Source organism: Ovis canadensis, chromosome 3, assembly GCF_042477335.2.
Source record: "Ovis canadensis isolate MfBH-ARS-UI-01 breed Bighorn chromosome 3, ARS-UI_OviCan_v2, whole genome shotgun sequence".
Lineage (NCBI taxonomy): Eukaryota > Metazoa > Chordata > Mammalia > Artiodactyla > Bovidae > Ovis > Ovis canadensis.
In genome coordinates this window covers 181571193-181593638 of record NC_091247.1, presented here as the reverse complement: position 1 = coordinate 181593638, position 22446 = coordinate 181571193, and the positions used below count along the sequence as shown (strand labels likewise).

Below are 22446 nucleotides of genomic sequence, written 5' to 3'. Positions count from 1 at the left end.
ATGGAAGCAGAAAATGGAGGTAATGAGATTTTGAGTAATTTTTCTTTAAAGAAAGGAAATACTGGAACATGTTTATATGCCAGTGGGTATGACCCAAGGAGAAAGAGATGGATGATAGGTGGAAAGTGAATTAATACTAAGGATTAAAATCCTTGAGGAAATGAAAGTGGGCTTTACTTTGGATAAGAGCAGAGACATTAGTTCTGGCCCATGTCCGGCCCACAGAGCATGGGAACACATGCAGGCTGGTTGGAGGGGTGTGCATTGTGAGAGGCAGAAGAGTTGCTGTCTGGTTACCTCTTTTTACAGAGAGATTTAGAATGGGAGAAAGGGAGTACAGCAGGAGGGGTAGGAAGCGGGGGAATGAGTCATTTTGAGGAGTAGGGAAGTAAACAAGAAAGTATATAAGAAAGTTTAGCAGAGTTGAGTAGCCCTGTGTGCTTTGTGGCCATTAATGTAAAAAGCTTTGTGTAAAAACCAATGCAATATTGTAAAACAATTATCCTTCAATTAAATAAATAAAAACTTGTCAGTACACTAGCAAACCAGAGGCAGTTGTGGTTACAGAAATACATTTGTAGCTTAGTCTAACTAGAAAAGTTAAAAAAAAAAATCCACATTCATGGTCAAACATGCAGTATACCACCTTTATTTTCCTTTAGACCAAATCCTAGTCCATACTTTTTAGCCCGTGAACCTCTGCTTTTTTCCATTCTTGCATTCTTAACCCAGATCTTCCTACAAGTAAAATTTTAGATACCCAAAATCAACAACATAGCAGGGGGAGATACCCTTACATAAAACACTAGAGTCAAAATTTCATTTCCCCTGTGGAAAAATAGGCTCTAACAACAAATTACATTATTCCCTTTAAACAATTTATGTATAAATTCATTTCTGTGGCAGAACGCAATTAGCTGCCAAATAAATATGATCACCCAGAAGACTTGAAGTGAGCTCAAATCACACAGCTTGGTAAATCAAGCATACAGGCAGCACTACAGCAGAATGAAGGACTAGTTGAGTAGTCCCTTCTGTTTCTGGACATACGCTGGAGAGGTGGTGATTGACACTAATTCAAGCGTTATGGGAAACTCAACTAACATTGGAGGTTAGCTTGTTTATATTTGTACAAAGGGAATACAGATACTTTCCTCCTAAAGGGCCTCATACTGATTAAATAAGAGAATTTATGGACCATGCCTGATAGGTAAGTAGGTGCCCAGTAAGTATCAGTATTCTTCCTTCTTCCAGTTGGTTCCCTTCCCTTTGAGTCATTTCTGGCCAGTAAGCAGTCTTAAGTTGGTTCCACATCTGCTTAGGACATAGAAGTGCCCTCCCTATTTTATAATTCCTGCATCAATTCCCGAAGTTTAGAGCGCACAAGAACCAACTGCAGAGGTTATTAAACTGCAGTCTTGAATTCCACCCTGCAAAGATTCAGCAAGTTGCTGTCAAACCTAGAAATCTGCATTTTTAATATTTATTAGAGTTGTTTAAAATATATGTGGACTTGCTTGTTGGCATCAGAATTCATATTTGGAGATGTTCTGTCATGTTTGTGCATTAGTATCAAAAAATTTAAAAACTGGCTACAGTACTTTCTGATTTGCTATATAACTACAATTTTAAGAATACCCTGTTTTAAAATTCCCTTTATTTCCTTAGATCTTTATGAAACAGTTCATCTTTTGCAGATCATAGTGCTTTATTAAAGATTCATGTATTATTTTCCCATTTCTTTAACACAAAAAATTTACTCAATCATCAATCATTTTCATCTGACATTTCACTAAGTACAGGATTCATGATGTCAACATTATTAGATCAGTCATTCTAGTGGGTCACACAAGTTTATCCTCATTGTGCCAAATACCCACTCTAAAGATAAGCTGAATAACAGATGCCTCCAGGTGTATACAACAACCTCAGTTTCTTGAAGTTAGCTAGTACTGTTCAACAGGTCAAATTGCTAGTCTACAAAAATAAACTGGAAAAGACTCAAGTGTACAGCTTTACATATCAAATGGCAAGTTCATTTCAACAAGAACCTCTACAACTAACTGTTCATTTGTACAAGTTCTCTGCTATCATTGCAAAGCCTCTCCTGAACAAAGTTATAAGTTCAAAATTTAAAACAAGCTTGATGAGATAAAATGTACCAGGTGGCTTTTCTGTAGCAGAAATTAATTACAACCATTTTTTCTCAAGCAATTTTAAAGACAAGCCAAGTTGAAAATAAATATTCAAGCATACAGTAAACTAAAGTCTATATGTAGAAATTCAGGTACAAAGCACAGCAGAGCCTATAAAGATAATTAAGAAACATAAACTAGCAACAAAGCAATAATTTCTTTCAAATAACAGGAAAAAGTTCTCCAATACCATTATTTAGATCATTTAGTGTTTATTAATTTCAGTTGTTTTTTTTTTAATCCTGCTTCTAATTATATTTGATCACAGTTTACCAACAAATACTTCCCTGGTGGCTCAGACGGTAAAGCGTCTGCCTACCATGCAGGAGACCTGGGTTCAATCCCTGGGTCAGGAAGATCTCCTGGAGAAGGAAATGGCAACCCACTCCCAGTATTCTTGTCTGGAAAATCCCATCGACAGAGGAGCCTGGTAGGCTACAGTCCATGGGGTTGCAAAGAGTCGGACACCACTGAGTGACTTCACTTTCTTTCTTTATACCAACAAGATAAATCATACAGGATGAAATAAATGGCAATTTAATTTCTGATTAACTCCTTAATGACCTTCCAGATTTGTATATGGTAGAAAGGTTCAGGAAACTGGATTTGCCTAAGTCCCTGCTGGTATTTATAAAAGCTTTTAAAAGTTAAGTTTTGTTTTTATCCATTTCTTGATCCACATTATTAATGTAAAACTCGTAGGGGTTTGCAAACAAACACTTAAGCTTTGGGTGTTGGAGTGATTTAAGTTCTCAGGAGTGCTATTTTTACTTACTGACCAGAGTATCACCTCCTTTCTTCCCCTCACTCATTAAAAAAAAAAAAAAAAAAAAAGTGCAGAATGGTAGCAAATTTCCAAACTTAAAGAAAATTAAGATTTTTTCAAACTTGGATTAAACCCTTAGTTAAGAGATATGCCGAATATATATTCCACTTTAAAATTTTTATGAAATTGAACATGAAACAAAGATGAATTCCAGCTAAGTCATATTCTTTTAGAATGAAAAAGACATGATGAGACGTTATTAAGATATGACACGCTTATCATCCGTAACCAAAAAATTGAATTCCCTGCCTGAAGTTGACTTGGAAAATGATACAGTCTACTGCTGCTTTAAAGGACTGTAAGATAACATTTAAAAAACCTGTCAAACACTGATAGCACTTATCAATATCCTTAATCTTCAGAACTAATCTATGGAGCCCATTCCATTCAATTTAAGTCATATATCCATAATTGCTTTTACTGTGTTTTTTAAAAGGGGTACTGCTAATAATTTAAGCCATCCTTGAGACAAAATGGGGCTTCCCAGGTGGCACAAGTGGTTAAGAATCCATCTGCCAAGCAGCAGACATGGGTTTGATCCCTGCATTGGGAAGATCCCCTGGAGTAGGAAATCACAACCCACTCCAGTATTCTTGCCTGAAAAATTCCATGGACAAAGGAACTTGATGGGTTACAGTCCATGGAGTCACAAAGAGTTGGGCACAACTGAGTATGTAAGCACGTGAGACAAAATAGGTGTGAAGAATTCTTTTTATATCTTGGATGCTTCAGATAATTCTTAGGAACTTAAAATGATTTATGTGTTCCTCCTTAATATGAAACTCTTTTAACATAGCTTCTGACCAGCAAAGAAATGTTCCTTAGGCACTGTAAGGTTTATTAATGATGGAGCATGAACCCAGGTTGAAGTATACAATTTGGTATAACTACTAACAGTTAACAAGCACTGTCTTATCTGCTGAGAGCAAGAAATGCCTTTACCCCACTAATCCTGAGATTCTTGAGGGAAAACTAATTTCACAAACAACTTTTGAAAGAATCCATATATAATAATAATCCTAAGAACCGCACATATCAGGGTATTAGAAAAGATGTTTTCTTTTGTAAGGCATCAATGATTAAATTAATATAATGCATGTCTAATACAAGATGGTTAATACTCACAAAACCATGAATCTTTTAACCTTCTCTAGTTCCTGCTACTTTTACCATCTTAAATTATAAAAGAATGCCTCTTGGTCTAATCAACTATGGTTATTAAAAAAAAAACTAATTAAAACATCTGAAACTATTAGGCACATCAAAGGTACAGTTTATGTAGTTCAAGGTTCCCTTCTTAAGGGGCAGATGAGTTACCTGGCACATTATACATATGGAACTGTGAAGATCATCCACTAAATTCAACTTTCACATTTTGAGTTAAACTGAAAGACTTATATAGTAAATATTCAAATACACCATATCTTCAGTTACAACTGAATAAGTGTAACATTTTACCAGATAAAAAGCTGGAATTTAAGTATGAGAAACCTTCATACACTGTGCTAGTATTGGTCTCTTCTTTTTAGACAAAAGCCAGTCAGTCAGTCATCAATACTTTCAACACAGCAGTTAGAAGATAAACGTCCAAAACAGGTGACTTGGTTGTAGTCCATAATTTAGCAATTCAATGCCACTGGCATCATAATGCTGTGGAGAACAAATGCATCTCCATATTTTAGTCAGATTTGTCTTTTTTCTTTCCTGTTAAGGGCACTTTGTTTACAACAGCAGACCCGACAGCTGTAACACCTCCAGCCACAGCAGACACGCCCCCTTTCACCAGCCCTATTCCCATGGAAGGCACAGTTGTAACAGCTGTTTTGGTCACCTCCAGACTCTTTCCACCAATCCAAGCCACGCCACCAATGGTGGCACCAACAGCTCCCTTTGTAACACTGAAGATACCCCCAGTCACACGGGACAGCATGCCTGGTTGCTGTTGTGGGTGATCTTTCATTGAACCTAATGAGAGAAAATATAAGACAGTCAAATGTAAGTCTTTATAAAAACAGTACAAATCACTGAGTAGCCTAAGACTTCCTAACAATCAGGAGACTGTATTGATAAGGTCAACCATATAAACACAAATCTGATCAAGACATTGATCAGATGAGCTATTCCCTCAAGGGCATAATTGTACATGTTTTTAAAACATCTTGGTCCAATGCTAAGTCTTAGTATCTATAAGAAGAAATGCTTTAAAGACTTGACAACTTTCATGAAATAGAAAACTATTTTAAGTGTTTCCTTGATTTACAGTTCTGTTGCTGTTAACTTTTTAAAAAGCTTTGTTTTATATCCTAAAAGCATGAAAAGATAAATATATTTAGCCCTTATTTCCTTGATAGAATTCAGTCATTATTGAAAAAAGCTTCCTCATTTAAAGCACTGGTTCTCAAGGTGTGGTGTGGAACCCCTGAGTATCCCCAGGACTATTTAAGGGGTTACAAACTGCTTTCATAGTAATACTAAAACATCAATATTAACGTGTCTCTTCACTTTCATTCTGTCACCAGTCTACAACAGGATTTTCCAGAAGCTAAATGATGTGCAGTAACACAACAGACTAAACACAGAAGCAACTATGAGAATCTATCTCTCTTCTATTAATCCAAATATTAAAGAGATTTGCAAAAATTTTAAAACAATGTCAGGAATTCCCTGGTGGTTCAGTGGTTAGGACCCCACCCTTTCAATACCAAAGGCCTGGGTTCATTCCCTCGTTGGGGAACTAAAATCCTGCAAGCCATGGCACTGCCACAAATAAAATGTCACTCTGCTCACAATGTTATTTTTCTTTTTTTGGAAAATAGTTGTATATTTTTCAAAAAATGTGTTACATGGGCCTGCTGAATTCTCCTCACAGTAAAATACTTAGTTTCTTATTCTATGAGCTCCTTCATAATGTATTTTAAGAGCTAATACTATATGCAAAAACAGGAAAATCATTCATCACTTAAAATCATGTCACCTACATAAAATTTATTTTGTAATGAGAAAACCATAGCTATGATTAATACTTCCACAGGCTCAGTAATTTTTATAGAAGAGAATATGTGATTTAAGCATCTGGTTTGTAAAAACTCATCGTATACTCCCAGAAAAGGAACATCATTATGAGAAATTCAGATTTACTGTCATAAATTTTTTCTGTTTGTTTAATAGAGGCACTCAAACTGGCATGTAACCCAAACTCCAGCATAAAATGACTAGCAGGAAGACTTCATAAAAATTCACTTCTGCCACTCTCAAATGCACAGAGATCTTTTCTCCTTCGTAATCGAGTGACTCAGGCAGCAACAACACATGAGCAATGGTGTTTTTATTTTTTTTTAACTTCATGAAAAAATGCTTGGTAACTATAAGTCAGGCTATAACCACTAAAAAAGGTATAATCTCACACAAGAAAGGTAAATTCATGGATAAATAGGTTCAACACCACCAAAGCTACTAAAATCGTGGTTAGATAACTCTGGGAAACCAACAATATTTAAGAGAGAAAAAATTCTGAAAATAGAGTTTCTTTAAATACACAAGGCACAAATTTACCTTGAGTAACATTTTCTTCTCATTGTTTGGAGAGTTTACATCATTTCACAAGGAAGAAAGCCTCACTGCTTAGTCAAAATAGCTCACTTATAAAGATACAGCAATAGTTAAATTTATAAAACCAATTTTTTAATTGAAACTGAGTAATAAGCATAGTTAATATAAATTTTAAAATAGCTAAATAAGAGACTTAAGACACAGATAAGCATTTGAATATATTAATTATAAAATTATGATGGAAAGAATTACATAAGTGGTAATTCTTTTGTAATCAAGGTTAGTAACACTAGGAAAAGGTGGGGAGGGGGCGAATCTTGACTTGAGGATAAAACATAAAAACCTCATGCTGAATACCTCAGATGCTAAATTTGGTGTACATGCATTTAATTAAGACAATTTTTCTCCGTCAAATCAGACAAATTTTAATACTGTTATCACTGTGCTCTTAATTACCACCATATAAATTATTCACTTTGCAGACTACTTTTGTTTAACAGGTTGCCAATATAAAGACACTGTTGAGGCTGTTCTCTTCCTTAACAGTCATGCTCCTGGATAGCCTTTATCTCTTTCCTGACATCATTCTCACAAGTCCTTATTTACTTTCTCATTGAGCCCTAACTTTTCTCTTCAATACTCCAGAGTTCTAGTCCCTAAAAAATAAAGCAAACAGCTAGTTGTTTCTGTGTATAGTCGAAACATTCAGGTGTGCGTTTGGTGTTTCCAAAGATTTTTGAAGTAAAGATAAAAATGATTCCTGATGTCACGATTTTCAAACTAAAAAATAAATTAAGCAAACCCCAAGACCATGTATTAAAAAAGGAAGTTACCTATTATAACATAGACAATAACAGGAGTTTTACAAATCTCAAGTGCCTCCTGAATTGAGTTTTTGTATTCATGACATCAAAACTAAACCCAGTCCATCCTTCCTCTGCACCCCACCCAATTCTTTACAAATGAAAGGATGCTCTACTTGTGAAATGGTCTTAGAAGAATAAAAGAGTAGCAGAAAAATAGATCTTAAACAATAAAACAGTTACATAGTGTCCCTATTCATAATATCTATGCTTTCTTATTAAAAAAAACGTTTAAGTATTTTTGGAACACATCTGCTGACAAAACAGGTTGTTACTTTAAATTTAATAAAGACAATCTGAACTTTAATTCACTAGGACGTTTTTTCATTCTTAGTGCTATTGATGTGTACTTACCTTCTGGTGGCTCATCACTAAGGTATGATGGGATTTCTTGATTTTTATCTGTCTGATTCATGATCACCTAAAAAACACACATATCTCAATTTCAACCTCTGAAACTACTCTTATATGCTTATTAACACTTAATCAACTTTATTAAGTTGATAAACTACATTTTACTTATTTATTATTATTTTGGCCAAGCTATGCGGCCAGGCATTAAACTGAGACCATGGCAATAAAAGCACAGAATCCTAACCACCAACCAGGGAACGCCTGATAAACAATATTTTAAAACACCCATAACAAGACTACTTCACCTGTTTGTCTCGTACTCTGTGGTGCTGAGAAATAGTTAAAATTACTGGTTGAAAACATAAATTTTAAATCAAGCAAAGACTGGCAGGCACAATACAGGCTCTATGTTGTACTACAGCTTCAACTTAAATTGAAAATTACTAATTGAAATAAAGTTGAAAGGTGGGGTCAGCAGACAAAAATGTTAAGTGCTTCCTCCTACAGAATATTTCATTTTTTTAATATAAATTTATTTATTTAAATTGGAGGCTAATTACTTTACTATATTGGTTTTGCCATACATTAACATGAATCCACCATGGGTGTACATGTGTTCCCCATCCTGAACCCCCACCCCCCCAAAAAAATAAAGTCGAAAACTGTTGGATAATACACACATTATAATACTACTTAAGTAAAATTTTAAACAAAAACTATATTATTTTACATATATAACATATATAGCATAAGTATAAAAGTACAGACCTGACAGGTAAATAGGATAATGATTACTTCTTGGGCAGAAATACACTAGGAAAACTGAATACCTTTCATCGTAATATATAAACTTCAACTGGATATTTATTCAAGGTGAGGGAAAAATATTAGCCATAAAAGACACTCTTGGAAAAACTAGGGAAAGTTTAATATGGACTGAATGCTAGATAACTCCATCACGTTACTGTTAATTTTTTGAGATGATGTTTTTATTACTTATTTAGACAATAAATCTTCATAATAAATCTTACATGATGCATACTAAAATATATATTTTTTTTATTTCACAACAGACCTAAAGAAAAACCTATGTTTAGTTGCCAAGTCATGTCTGACTCTGCAACCCCATAGACTGCCGCATGCCAGGCTTCCTAGTCCCTCAGTATCTTCCGGAGTTTGCTCAAACTCATGTCCATTGAGTTGATGATGCCATCTAATCATCTCATTCTCTGGTACCCCCTTCTCCTCCTGCCCTCAATCTTTCCCGGTATCAAAGTCTTTTCCAGTGAGTCAGCTCTTCCCATCAGGTGGCCAAAGTATTGGAGCTTCAGCTTCAGCATCAGTCCTTCCAATGAATATTCAGGGTTGACATCTTTTAGGATTGACTGGTTTGGTCTCTTTGATGTCGAAGGGACTCTCAAGAGTCTCCTCCAACACCACAGTTCAAAAGCATCCATCATCCTTCAGCTCTCAGCCTTCTTTATGGTTCAATTGTCATATCCATACGTGACTAGTGGAAAAACTACCCTTAACTAGACAAACTTTTGTCAACAAAGTGATGTCTCTGCTTTTTAATATGCTGTCTAGGTTTGTCATAGCTTTTCTTTCAAGGATCGAGCGTCTTTTAATTTAATGGCTGAAGTCACCATCTGTAGTGATATTGGAGCCCAAGAAAATAAAGTCTGTCACTGTTTCCATTGCTTCCCCATCTGTCTGCCATTAAGTGATGGGACCAGATGACATGATCTTAGTTTTCTGAATATTGAGTTTTAAGCCAGCTTTTTCACTCTCCTAATTCACTCTCATCAAGAGGCTCTTTAGTTCCCCTTCACTTTCTGCATATCTGAGGATATTTACATTTCTCCCAGCACTCTTGATTCCAGCCTGTGATTCATCCAGCCTGGCATTTCACATGCTGTACTCTGAATATAAGTTAAATAAGCAGGGTAACAATATACAGCCTGACTCCTTTCCCAATTTTGTACCAGTCTGTTGTTCCATGTGAGTTTTAACTGTTGTTTCTTGACCTACATACAGTTTTCTCAGGAGACTGGTAAGGTGGTCTGGTATTCCTATCTCTTTAAGAATTTTCCAGTTTGTAGTGATCCACACAGTCAAAGGTTTAAAGTAGTCAATGAAGCAGAAGTAGATGTTTTTCCGGAATTCCTTTGCTCTATGATCCAACACATGTTGGCAATTTGATCTCTAGTTCCTCTGCCTTTTCTAAATCCAGCTTATACCTCTGGAAGTACATCTGGTATTCTCTACAGAATACTGGTTAACTATCATTTATTTCACAAGAGACTTAAAGAAAAACTATACTATGAACTAAAAAAAAAAATTCTACCTGAAAAATTTCATAAAAACATGACATTCTTCTATAGAGATGACAGCACCAATCTGAATCACTTAGAGGAGGATTTTGATTAATTTGTATTGTTATCAGAGCTCTTATAAACAGAAGTGTTCACTAGCAAACTAATTCAAAATCTACTATTAAAACACACATTATACTATGATTGTGTCTAAATACAAGTAATAAGGGAAACTAAGAAATAAAATAAGCTATGTTGGGAGGAAAAACAAACTTTCTTTGCCCAATTTTCTTTACTATCTTAAAATATTTGCTTTAATATTCACTTGACTAAGTAAAGATTTAAAAAAGCAAGACTAAGTCTAAAAGCTTTCTTGCTTGGCCAGAAAACTAGGGTTGTGACCTCAGTAGTCAAATAAGTATTTACTAATCATAAAACCATAGAGCCTAAATTATTAAATATGTAAATATACAACAGAGATTTTAAAGAATATTATAAAATCCTGCCATCTGCAAAACAACATGCATGAACCTTGAGGATATTATTTTAAGTGAAATAAGTCAGAGAAAGACAAACAGTATATAATCTCAATTATATATGAAATCTAAAAAAGCCAAACTTAAAGATAAGGTGGTTACATGGGGCTGGGAGTGTAGAGTTGGGGAAATAACATGTTGGTCAAAGGGTACAAACTTTCCATTATAAGAGGAATAAGTTCTGAGGATCTAATATACAGCATGATGACTATAGTTAAAAATACTGTATTGTATGCTTGAACATTGCTAATAGATTTTAAAAAGTTCTCACCATAGTAACAACAACAAAAGTAATTATATGAGTTAAGGATGTGTTAACTAACCTTAATCTGATGAACATTTTGCAATATATGTGTATCACATTATACACCTAGACTTACACAATGCTGTATGTCAATTATATCTCAAGAAAGCTAGGAAAAAATAATATTGTGCAAACAGTATACTTTAATATGCTGATTGACAGATTGAGTACCTACTATGTGTCATGTTTTATGCATGGGATATAGCTGTGATCAATACAGACCAAAACTCCATCATGAACATCCCATATTGTCTAGTGGGAAAGACAATAAATATGCAAAGAATATACTGTATATTGGGGCTTCACTGGTGGCTCAAACAGTGAAGAATCTGCCTGCAACGCAGGAGAACCAGGTTGAATCCCTGGATTAGGAAGATCCCCTGGAGAAGGGAGTGGCTACCCACTCCAGTATTCTTGCTTGGAGAATTCCAGACAGAGGAGCCTGGAGAGCTACAGTCCATGGGAGGGCAAAGAGTCAGACACGACTGAGCAACTTTCAGTTTCATATTGTGTATCAGATAATGTTACCTGCTGTGGAAAAAAAAGATGAAGGGGAGAGGATGTAATATTTTAACTGGGAGTCTTTGAAGGCCTCATTGTGGTGACATCCCAAAGGAGCTAAGGACAAAAGGTACTTCAGTCAAGTGCCCTCAAGGCAGAAAAAACAATAAAAGCAAAGGTCCTGAAGTAGGAGCTTACCACAAACAGGAAGGAACAGCCAGAAAAATGTGGCGGGGGCTGCAGCAAAACGCAGTAGGAAAGGTCAGAGTGAGGTATGATGACAGTCCCTTACAGGCCAGAGAGGCGAGTAACTCTGAGACGGGGAGCCAGAGAAAGGAGCTGACCAGGGAGGTCATGTATCCTGAGTTACCCTTTTTAGAGTTCATTCTGGCTGTGTGGGGAGAACAAGCGAACAGAAACAAGCACAGAAAGACCTATCAGTCTCAACCTAGGGTTTTCAGGGTTTACACGTACTGCAGTGTTTATCAGGACTAATGTTACATGATCAGAGGAGGGTCAGGGAAGTTCCCTTTTCCTTTATGACTCCTATTGCTTTTAGGCACCAGTTGATCAAATAAAAAGTCATTCATATTTCCTTCTGTATGTCAATAAGCCAGGCAAAACACACTGACGGCAAATGAGGATGCTAGAGGTAGACTTTTCAAAGGTAATTTAACTTCATTAATTCAACTTGAACTGTCTTTAAAACCGAAAGGGTGTGTAACTGCACCCTTAGCATTCAGCAGCATACATCCTGTGTTTAAATAAGTAATTTTTAGTTGCTCTAATTAAAAGTCTGACTCAGACCACAGATCACGCGCATCTCATCTTATGCTGGTCTCGTTGTCAACTTAATGTATTTCATAAACACTTAAGATTTTAAAAGGAACACTAAAGATATGTAATCTCTGACAACAACAATATCTGAAAGAGTATCAGCTGATGCATTACTAGGAGTTCCTGACTGATTTGCTTTCATTTTGAAACTCTTTCAAGCCAGAAAGTTAAATTTCATTCTCATTTTTATATTTCTTTAACTTATTGTCATGTTAAGATCATGAGAATTATACAGCACAGTGTTTAAAGTTTTGGGATCAGAGAACCTGCATTTGAATTCCACCTTGACTATATAAATTATATGACTGAGGACAAATAACTTCTCCAGATCCTTGCTGTTCAGGAAACAGAAATTAAAGATATTCTAACCCTCACTCTGAGAATACTACTTAACAATTGAAAACAAAAATATGCAGAAACTCCTGGCAGAATGGCCAGGAGTGTGTGTGCCCCTTCTTGAGAAATAACTATTTTGGAGCCACTTTCTTCCCCATTGTTGTAGTCGCTTCAGTCCTGTCCGACTCTTTGTGACCCCATGGACTGTAGCCCGCCAGGCTCTCCTCTGTCCATGGGATTTCCCAGGCAAGAATACTGGAGTGGGTTGCCATTTCCTTCTCCAGGGGATCTTGGACTTGAACCCATATCTCCTGCATTGCAGGTGGATTCTTTACTACTGAGCTACCTGGGATCCCCACTTTCTTTCCCACTGAACTGTTAATTCCAAAAGGAAAGACACTTTGTCTGCCTTACTCAGCACTAAACCCAGTATCTGTATATCAGAAGATCATTTGGGTGATCAAGTAATTAATAGATGTCACAATATTCTGTACAGAAATACAGGGATATTATAAACACATACACCTTTCATATTTTAGCTGGAGTTATAAAACAGACATGCTAGTAACTACATACATTTCTGCTTTTCTGTATATATCCCACAAATTCCTACCAAAATCTTGCCTTTTCCTCCTAATACAGAATCCCTTTTGAAAAAACAAACAAAAAGTAACTTCTTCACATGTATCTACCTGGTAGTTTAAAAAAGAAAAAGACCATCATATTAAAAGATCAGAGCTGTTGTATTCTATGATAGCATAAAAGACGTATACAAATTCATCTAAATACTATGAAGTGACTTTACTCTCCTGCCAGCAGGCAATGAGGAGCCATCAGCCAAGTAATACTGTCAGATCTGTATTTTAAGAAGCTAACTAAACCAAGATCAGATGGAAGGACAGAGATTAAATACAGCAAGTGGCTACTTTATAGTCTAATGAGATGGAACAGCAACCTGAATTCTTGTCAATTGTTCTTGTCTAAATAAATGTTTAGACCAAAACCCTAGAAGTCACCCTTGATTTCCTTTTTAACATTCCCATCATATCGTTGGTAAATTCTGTTGCCTGAATAAGTCCAAGATACAACTACTACACATCACCTCTTCTGCTACCACTTTTAACTAACCCATCACAATCTCTTATTTGAACAACTACAAAGTCTCTTAACCGGCCTCCAAGCTTCCATCTTTGCTCTTCCTTCAGTCTAGCCATGTCATACTCTGCTTAAAACCTTCCAGCTGCTTCCTATTTTGCTCAGAATATAATCCAGAGTCCTTTCCTTCGCCTTTGAGGGTCAGCATCTAATACCCTGATATCATGCCCTACCATTCTGTTTCTTGCTCACTCCAGCCTGACAACATAGGCTTCTTTGCTCATCTTTTCCTGAAAGGCTCTTCCCCAATACATGTACATGGCTTGATTCCTTACTGCCTTCAGGTCTGTGCAAATGTCCCCTTCTCAGAGGTCTTCCCTGACTACCTTAAAACAGATTAGCACCCTCCTAACTCCTTTCCCTACCATTTCCATCTAACACTGCTCTATTTTCCTCATTGCTTTTTACTGTCACTTGGTATACATGTTTATTCTGTGTCTCTCCCAATTAGAATGAAAGCTACTGTAACAAAGCTTGGTGGTGTCACTGCTTCATTTCCAGAGCCTTAACCGATGCCTTAGTAAGTGGACACTCAAATACTGGAATTTTTTGCGTGAAGTAGAACATAACTTGGGTGTTAATGTGAGACAGAAGGAGAATATAGGATATAAAATTTCTAGTGTGAGAAACAAAATAGAAATGATGAAGACAGGGGACAGAAGAGAGAAAACGAATGCTGAGAGAGATGGACTCTTTTTTTTAATGTTTATTTTATTGCAATAAGAACACTTACCATGAGATCTCCCCTTTAATTAAGTGTACACTGACTGTTGACTATAATCTGCTCCTGAACAGCTATTTGAGATACCTTCAGCGCATCCACAGGAGATATTTAGCAGTCAATTGGACTTAAAGGGCCTGAAACTTAGCATGAAGTCTGAGTTAGAACTGAGGTCCTAAGAATGGTCTGAAGTGACAGCTAAAGTTGCATGGGGTAAGTGGTATGACTAAGGAAAAGTGCAGTAAGAGAGTAGATTGATAAGCTTAATTGGACTGTTCATATTTAAGAAGTGAGCAAGAGAAGCCAGCAAAAATAAAATATACCTAAAGATAGTCAAAGTAGAGTCTCATGGATAGCAAGAGATGAATTTATAAGCTTCCTAAAGATACATACAATGAGACATTAAAATCATTTATGAAGGTCAAAGAGTATGGGGGAGTGTTAATGTTCTATTTAGAGGATATAAAAGGCATATGTCACATGATACTATTTTTTTCAAGTGCACATAAAAGACTGAAGGTAAATATACACACTAAGTTGCTTTAGTCATGTCCGACTTTGCAACCCTATGGACTGTAGCCTGCTAGGTTCCTCTGTCCATGGGATTCTCCAGTCAAGAATACTAGAGTGGGGTTGTCATTTCCTCCTCCAAGGGATCTTCCTGACCCAGGGAGCAAACCTGCATTTCTTGCATCTCCTGCATTGACAGGCGGGTTCTTTACCGCTAGCGCCACCTGGGAAGCTCCAAAGTGCTAACAAAGATTGCCACTGAAAGTGAAAGTGAAGTCGCTCAGTCCTGTTGACTCTTTGCGACCCGGTGGACTGTAGCCCACCAGGCTCCTCCGTCCATGGGATTCTCCAGGCAAGAATATTGGAGTGGGTTGCCATTTCCTTCTCCAGGGGAATCTTCCTGACCCAGGGATCGAACCCAGGTCTCCCACATTGCAGGTAGACGCTTTAACCTCTGAGCCACCAGGGAAGGGGATAGAAATTATATATATGGTGAGGAGGAAGAGATACATAGTATTTCTATAGAGAGAGAAATATATACTTAACATCTATATTTTAATTTTCTACCATAAACATGTACTGATTTTGTAATTAAAGAAAATTATATTTTTAAGTCTTAGAAATCAGTGATATTCACAAAGGATATTTTTAAAGATGACACAGTTCATCTATATAGTTATTGTAACTAATAGGTTTTTATCCTTAAATCAAGTTGATCATTTAAAAAGCAATGTTCCTGAATCATAAAATGCTGACTTAAAGAAAATAACATCACTGAGTTTTATTCATGGTTTTGTTCCCTTCTCCTCCCCAACCCCAGTCCTGACAGCACACCAAGACCTTCACTCTTATAGCTCTTTTCCCTGATTTGCAATTTGAAAATCTTATTTATAATTCTTACCATCTTATAGTACATATTTTGGTTGTAAGCCGAAACAAAGTATTTGTGGAATAAATGGAAAAAAAAACTATAATTTGTATCCATACTGCCTTTAAGCATCATAAGAAAATACGCATACCAATACATGATCCAAATTTCTGGTTTTTTAAAAAAAAACTTTCAGCTGGATTCATGCTCTTCAAATGTACCTCCTGAAGAATAGGCACTGGTATGCCAGGGGCTTCAAGAACCACAGGAGAGATATAATGCATAAATTCTACTACACAGTAATTCAAAATAGTTTTATTTTTAAATATACACTAACTAAAAAGTTAAAAGTGCTTGGGAATTTTTTAAGATAACCAGATTTTCAATAAATGTCATTCTTGCCTGGAGCTTCTTTCAGGGTATGTTGTTATTTGGTCACTAAGTCGTGTCCAACTCATCCTCTGCTGCCACCTTCTCCTTTTGCCTTCAATCTTTCCCAGCATCAGGACCTTTAGAGTATAATTTACCAGCTCTTTTCCCTGCCCAACCACACTCCACCTCCCCTTAGTTTACCCCATCCTTAAATTACATTTACACTTACATTTACTAGTGTTATCAATAGTAACAAACAGGATTATCAATAAACAATACAAAGTCTAGAGTTGTGCAGGCCAGAACCTGGCTATCTAGACTGAAACAACTTGACTTTGAAAGCCCTGCTGCTGCTGCTGCTGCTGCTAAGTCGCTTCAGTCGTGTCCAACTCTGTGCGACCCCACAGACGGCAGCCCTAAGACGGCACAAAGATTGATATTTGTTTTGTAAATATATTTTTTTAATGTCTACATTTCTTGTACGTCACTCATATTAACAGCAAGTATGTATTATTAAAATTCCTACAGAACACTTTAGGGTAGTAAAAATTGTGTAAGAGCTTTTTAAGTATATTTAAGTGTATGGGATATATTTTTCAGAACCCAAGACAGCAATTTTCCTTATAAAGGTATTTTTGCTAAAACCCTTAACTGTCTGTAATACCATCTTTACTTTTTACTCACATAAACCATTCCCAACTTCTACACACATATATGTGCCAAACTTCTGGTGGTACTACCTCTTCATGAATATTATCACTTCATCACTAGGAGAAATACTTTTTATATTACTATCCTGGTCATTATCATCATTACACTTTTATCTCTTAAATATGGAATTGTGAAGACAAATACACCCCTAATATTCTAAAACTGGAAGAGGTAAATAATCTACTTAATAAAATTTTAAAGTATACACATGAAGACAAATAACAACTGACAATGAAAGTATTGAAAAGACCATTTAAAAATATTACCCTTAAACAACATTATTAAATTCTATGCAAACCATCAGCCCTAAATTCAACATATACTTGGGTCCCTGCTGTGTGCCAGGTACCCTGCTCGGCACTCAAGGTTTCAGTGCGAGTGTGATTAAACAACAGAGGACTACTCTAAGAGTTTACAATCCAGTGGTTATATACTTTACCATCATTTATTTAATTTCATTCAAAAACCAAAAAAAGGCTGCTCTATAGGAACTCATAATGCACACAAATTTCTTTTAAAAAAATGTACTTTCCTAAGAAAGGCAATAAAGACAGAAAACAGCCTTTAGATAAGGATAAATAATTTAACTTACTCTAAGGACATAAATCAGTTTTACCATGTGGTCCTGACATGTGAATAAACGATTATAGTACCAGCTAAAACTGGTCATAAGTATGTTTTTTTAAGAAACTCTGAAATGTGAAAGAGTTCTTTACTGTAGACTGCAATTCATCTGCAGTTCCTTTAAGCATTTTAGGCCAGGGAGAAATAATTCTTGTCCAGTACAACAATATCATAGATATAACAGCTGGCAAATACATTGAGCAAGATTTATAACAACACTATTCTCTAGAGGGTAATTTCTTCCAATAATAGAAATAAGTAAACAAATGCCTCTATGAACCCCCTCCCTTTTTTAAAAGAAAACAAATCAGTGTTGTTTACAGATGTCTGTAATATATATAAAATTTTTGTTAATAATGAAAAGAAAATCTGAAAATAGTACTCAAATGTGTCTAAGGCTCCACAGCCCTGTGTACTAAGGGAAGTTAAAGAGCACTAACAAACTGCATATGAAGCACAACTGCAAAATACAGTGCACGATGTTCACCTCCAAAGACACTGCACAAATCTCTTACTAAACAGTAAGTGCCAATTTCCCTATAAGAAAAAGACTGTAAATCAATTAGCTACATTATTCTACATATTTTAATATATGTAGAAACTCTGCCACGTTCTCACTCCTATGCTTTAGCTTCTTTGCCAAGTAACTACAAGGAGTTTAAAATATGTATTTATACAGAGCTTTAGCCCACATACACCAACAAACAGTGTATATTAAAACACCAGCTTACTGTTTTTAGGCTTCTCTAGTTAACTAGCTCTCCTCAACAGGCTCCTTTTAAAAATGGTCCCTGCCCATTAAATCAACAGCAAGTGAACTGCAGGAAATGCACTGAATGTGTCAGGAAAGAAAAAGAAATCTGCCAGTAAAACTTACACCTAGTGACAAGTAACAACTGACAGTATTGAAAGGGCAATTTTTGAGTGTTGCTCTTAAATGAAACATTAAGCAGAATTACAATAACCTATCAAACCAAATAACCAGCACACCAGTCATTTTCACTAAATTATACTTCATTAGTTCAACAGATATCTGTGTCCCTGCTATGTCAGACACTGCGTTAGACACTGAAGGTTTATTCTGAACAAGCATGTTAAAGCCCTCCTTTCAGGGTGTTTATGTATAATCCAGTAAGGTACCTTCAGGAAGTAGCATAACAAAAACAATTCAATGACTAAAACAAGAAAAAGGTAAAGATTTTCCTGGAGTTAAAAAGAACCACACACAAGATATAACAATGTTCTCCACATAATGGCATATTTTTCCTGCACTTGCTTTCTAGTGTACGTTATAACAAAGACTAAAAAAATGAAAGTGAAAAAAATAAAACAGGATGCATATAAGTTTATTAAAAGTTACTTCCTTCTTACTTTAAGAAAACAGACATGGGTACACACTCAGACATAATACCTGTTGATGTTATATCAATACTCCTCGGGAACTCTTTAGAGCACCCACACCAATTTTAAAGGTTAAACAACAAACAGCAAATAATCACAGACAGTAAATAAAGTGCTTTCATTTGGAATTAGCAGAAGTGTGCACAAGGGCAGAATAAATCAAATAAACTCTCCTCCTTCCCTGGGTGTTTCTAAACCTTTCCCAAAGGCCCCTTCCCCCTCCCCGCCATCCCCACCCCCTATCCCTCTGGGCACTAGCAAGTCCTTTTTTTTTTTTCTTTAGCGGAGGGAGTGACGTGGCAGGAGAGGCAGAAAATGACCCTGAAGGAGCCCTGGCTGAGGCTGAGCTCAGCACCTCCTCCCTCTGCTCCACGTTGTACACCCAGCAAACCCCACTCCCACAGAGTTCCAGAATTTCTGTCTTCTAACATATAAGAGGCGATCTGCTTAGGAGAGGAACTGATCATAGGTGGGAGCTTGGGGATCAGTTTTGAGGTGCGTGTGCACAGCAGGCACGGTTTTTATGTAGACCCAGGAGGCACTGATGGCACTTATGGGTGCTTCAGCGGTCCCCAGTCACCCCCCGGGGCCGTCAGCACCTCCGCCCATCGCTTCACTTTCAAGCTCAGGTTAGGTGTGGGGGCAGAGCTACCTGGGAAGAGCACTGGGAATGTCCACTGGGGACCAAGTCTCGTGTGGATGAACCCAAGAGAACAGTTTATCAACAGGTTAAGAGTGAGCGGGGCGGGGAAGCACACAACCCCCTCTGCCGCATCCCTCTCGTCTCCCAGGCTGCTGACATCCTCCCACCCCCCATTTTTCCGGCCTGACACCCCAGGAGATAAGAAGTCAGGAGGAAGCGTCCAATAAGGGTCCCAATCTCAAACCACGGCGGGGAGTCAGAAACGAGTAAAGGGGCGGGGAGGGGGGGTAACCCCGCCAGCTAACCTCCACCGCAACACGGTCCCGCCCCTCCCCCTTCCCCGTTCAGCAACCCCTCGCCACCACCACCACCAAAAAAGGCTCTCGGCAGCCAAGCCTGGGCAGGGAGGCAGGGAGGTGCAGAAAAGCTAACGGAAAAAGGCAACAGAGAGGAGGGCAGGAAGCCGGAACGGCGCCCCCTACCCTCCCTAACCGACTTACCGCTGGGTCGGGGACCGGCGCCGGGGCCGGGCGGAGGAGCGGGCAGCACCGAGGAAGGGCGAGGCGGCCTGAGCGGTGGGCACAGCCTCGGGCAGTCGCGGGCTCCGGAGACGCCTCCTCCGGCTGTGGAGCCAGAAGACACGGTTTGCGACGGCGGCCTCTGGCTGCGGACGTGGCGCCGACGCGACCCGCCCCCTCCACCGCCTGCTCAGCTCCCGCCTCCTCCTACGGCTCGCGCTCCAACGCGCACGCGCACCCGGGGCCCCTCCTGCGCCCACCGGGCACACGCCCACCCGTTTCTCGAACTACCCAGCCCTCCCAGCAGCCCCCAGCCGGTCGCCTCCCGACGTGCGCACGCGCGCCGCTCCTCAGCTTCAGGCCTACTCCCGCCCCTTCGCCCGCTGGGTGCAACCGCGAGAACCCCGGGCTGGTCTCCGCGCGCTTCCCCCTGGCCCGCCCCCTTCCCCGCTGCCGTCCAATCAGATCGGGCGAGGGGCGCGGAGCGCTAGCAACGCGTAGTCGGCTGCCCTGCGGCCCTACCGCCAATGCCTGCGGCCCTGCGAAGCTTCAGTTCCGCCACGGATAACGGTCGCTCTGAATTCCGAACCTTCGCTCTAGGGAATATGGGACGGTTGCCAGTTTCTCCAATCCCTCGCCTGGGGCCTCGACGTCCCCTTACCTGCTTTCCCTCAGGAGAGTGAATGAGCTGGGCCTGCTCTCAGCCTTTCACCCTTGGGGCTCCCTGTGAGCTCTATTTACTCTCCAGGTGACAGGGGTGACGACAGAGACGCTGCTCCTTTTTATTTTTTGTTGTTGAGAGACACTGCTCATTTATTATTGTCACTGTTTTTGTTATTTTTATTTGAAATCTCTGCCCCTAGAATTGATCATGGGAGAACTCGGCTTCGCCGCGGTCACCCACCACTTACCGCATTACCGAGGGCTTGCCAGAAGCTGGAAATTGACAGGAGAGAGTGGGTGTTCAGTAATGAAGAGAGAAAAGTGAGTGAAATCGTTCAGTCGTGTCCGACTCTTTGCGACCCCATGGACTGTAGTCTACCAGGCTCCTCCGTCCATGGGATTTTCCAGGCAAGAATACTGGAGTGGGTTGCCATTTCCTTCTCCATGAGGTCTTCCCAACCCAGGGACTGAACCCTGGTCTCCTGCGTTGTAGGCGGGCACTTTACCGGCTGAGCCACCAGGGACGTGAGTTGAAAATTAGAACACCCGGCTTCGCGCCCCTCTCTCGCCACCTGCAACCTGGCACGGCGCCCCTTGAGGTCTCCCGGCTCTGGTCCTGCTCGCTGTTCTGGAAGGTGTTGAGGGTAGCAGTGAGAGGACAGAGTCTGCACCTAAGCTCCTAGTGAGGTGAGGCGTCTCTGCGCTGCACAGTGAGGGTCGTGACATCCACCGCACAGGTGGTTATCAGGAGGAAAGGGTACCGAATTGGATAAACCTTATCTATTAACTTTTCCTTTCCTCTTTCCACACCTATGAAATAATGATGACAGTAAGTCCATCAGGGGTTTTTCGAGAGAGAAAAGAGATGGTGGATGTGAAAGGGGTTTATAAACTGAATTCCTGTCTAGGTATGAAATCTTTCACAGTTTGGTTAGCAAGACAAAATACACTAATGTGTGTTTCAGTTCAGTTCAGTCACTCAGTCGCATACAACACTTTGCGACCCCATGGACTGCAGCATACCACGGTTCCCTGTCCATCACCAATTCCCGGAAGTTGCTCAAACTCCTGTCCTTTGAGTGGGTGATGCCATCCAACCATCTCATCCTCTGTCGTCCACTTCTCCTACCTTCAATCTTTCCCAGCATCAGGATATTTTCCAGTGAGTCAGTTCTTTGCATCAGGTGGCCCAAGTATTGGAGCTTCAGCTTCAGCATCAGTCCTTCCAATGAATATTCAGGACTGATTTCTTTTAGGATTGGCTGGTGTAATCTCCTCACAGTCCAAGCTCTGAAGAGTCTTCTCCAGCACCACAATTTGAAAGCATCAGTGTGTGTTTAAGAAATATCTAATAACCTCACAAAGTGTTTTTTGGATACAAAATAATCAGCTGGATCATCGAAAAAGCAAGAGAGTTCCAAAAAAAAAACATCTATTTCTGCTTTATTGACTATGCCAAAGCCTTTGACTATGTAGATCACAATAAACTGTGGAAAATTCTGAAAGAGATAGGAATACCAGACCACCTGACCTGCCTCTTGAGAAACCTGTATGCAGGTCAGGAAGCAAAAGTTAGAACTGGACGTGGAACAACACACTGGTTCCAAATAGGAAAAGGAGTACTTCAAGACTGTGTATTGTCAC

General features: G+C 38.8%; 1 protein-coding gene across 1 annotated transcript; it reads right to left on the bottom strand.

Moving 5' to 3' along the window:
- Nucleotides 1-633: 633 nt before the first annotated feature.
- On the bottom strand, nucleotides 634-20588 carry TMEM263 (transmembrane protein 263). The gene is made up of 3 exons (XM_069581078.1): nucleotides 20122-20588; nucleotides 7788-7854; nucleotides 634-4986 (listed from the first exon to the last, which is right to left on the bottom strand). Exons 2-3 carry the CDS (start codon nucleotides 7846-7848, stop codon nucleotides 4700-4702), a joined length of 348 nt encoding a protein of 115 aa, XP_069437179.1. The 5' UTR covers nucleotides 7849-7854; nucleotides 20122-20588; the 3' UTR covers nucleotides 634-4699.
- Between the last annotated feature and the right edge of the window lie 1858 nt (nucleotides 20589-22446).

Coding starts and splice junctions, on each gene's coding strand:
- TMEM263 (XM_069581078.1), bottom strand. CDS start 7,848: ATGAATCAGACAGATAAAAATCAAGAAATCCCATCATACCTTAGTGAT. Junction 4,987..7,787: donor TAGTGATGAGCCACCAGAAG/GTAAGTACACAT, acceptor TTCTCTCATTAG/GTTCAATGAAAGATCACCCA.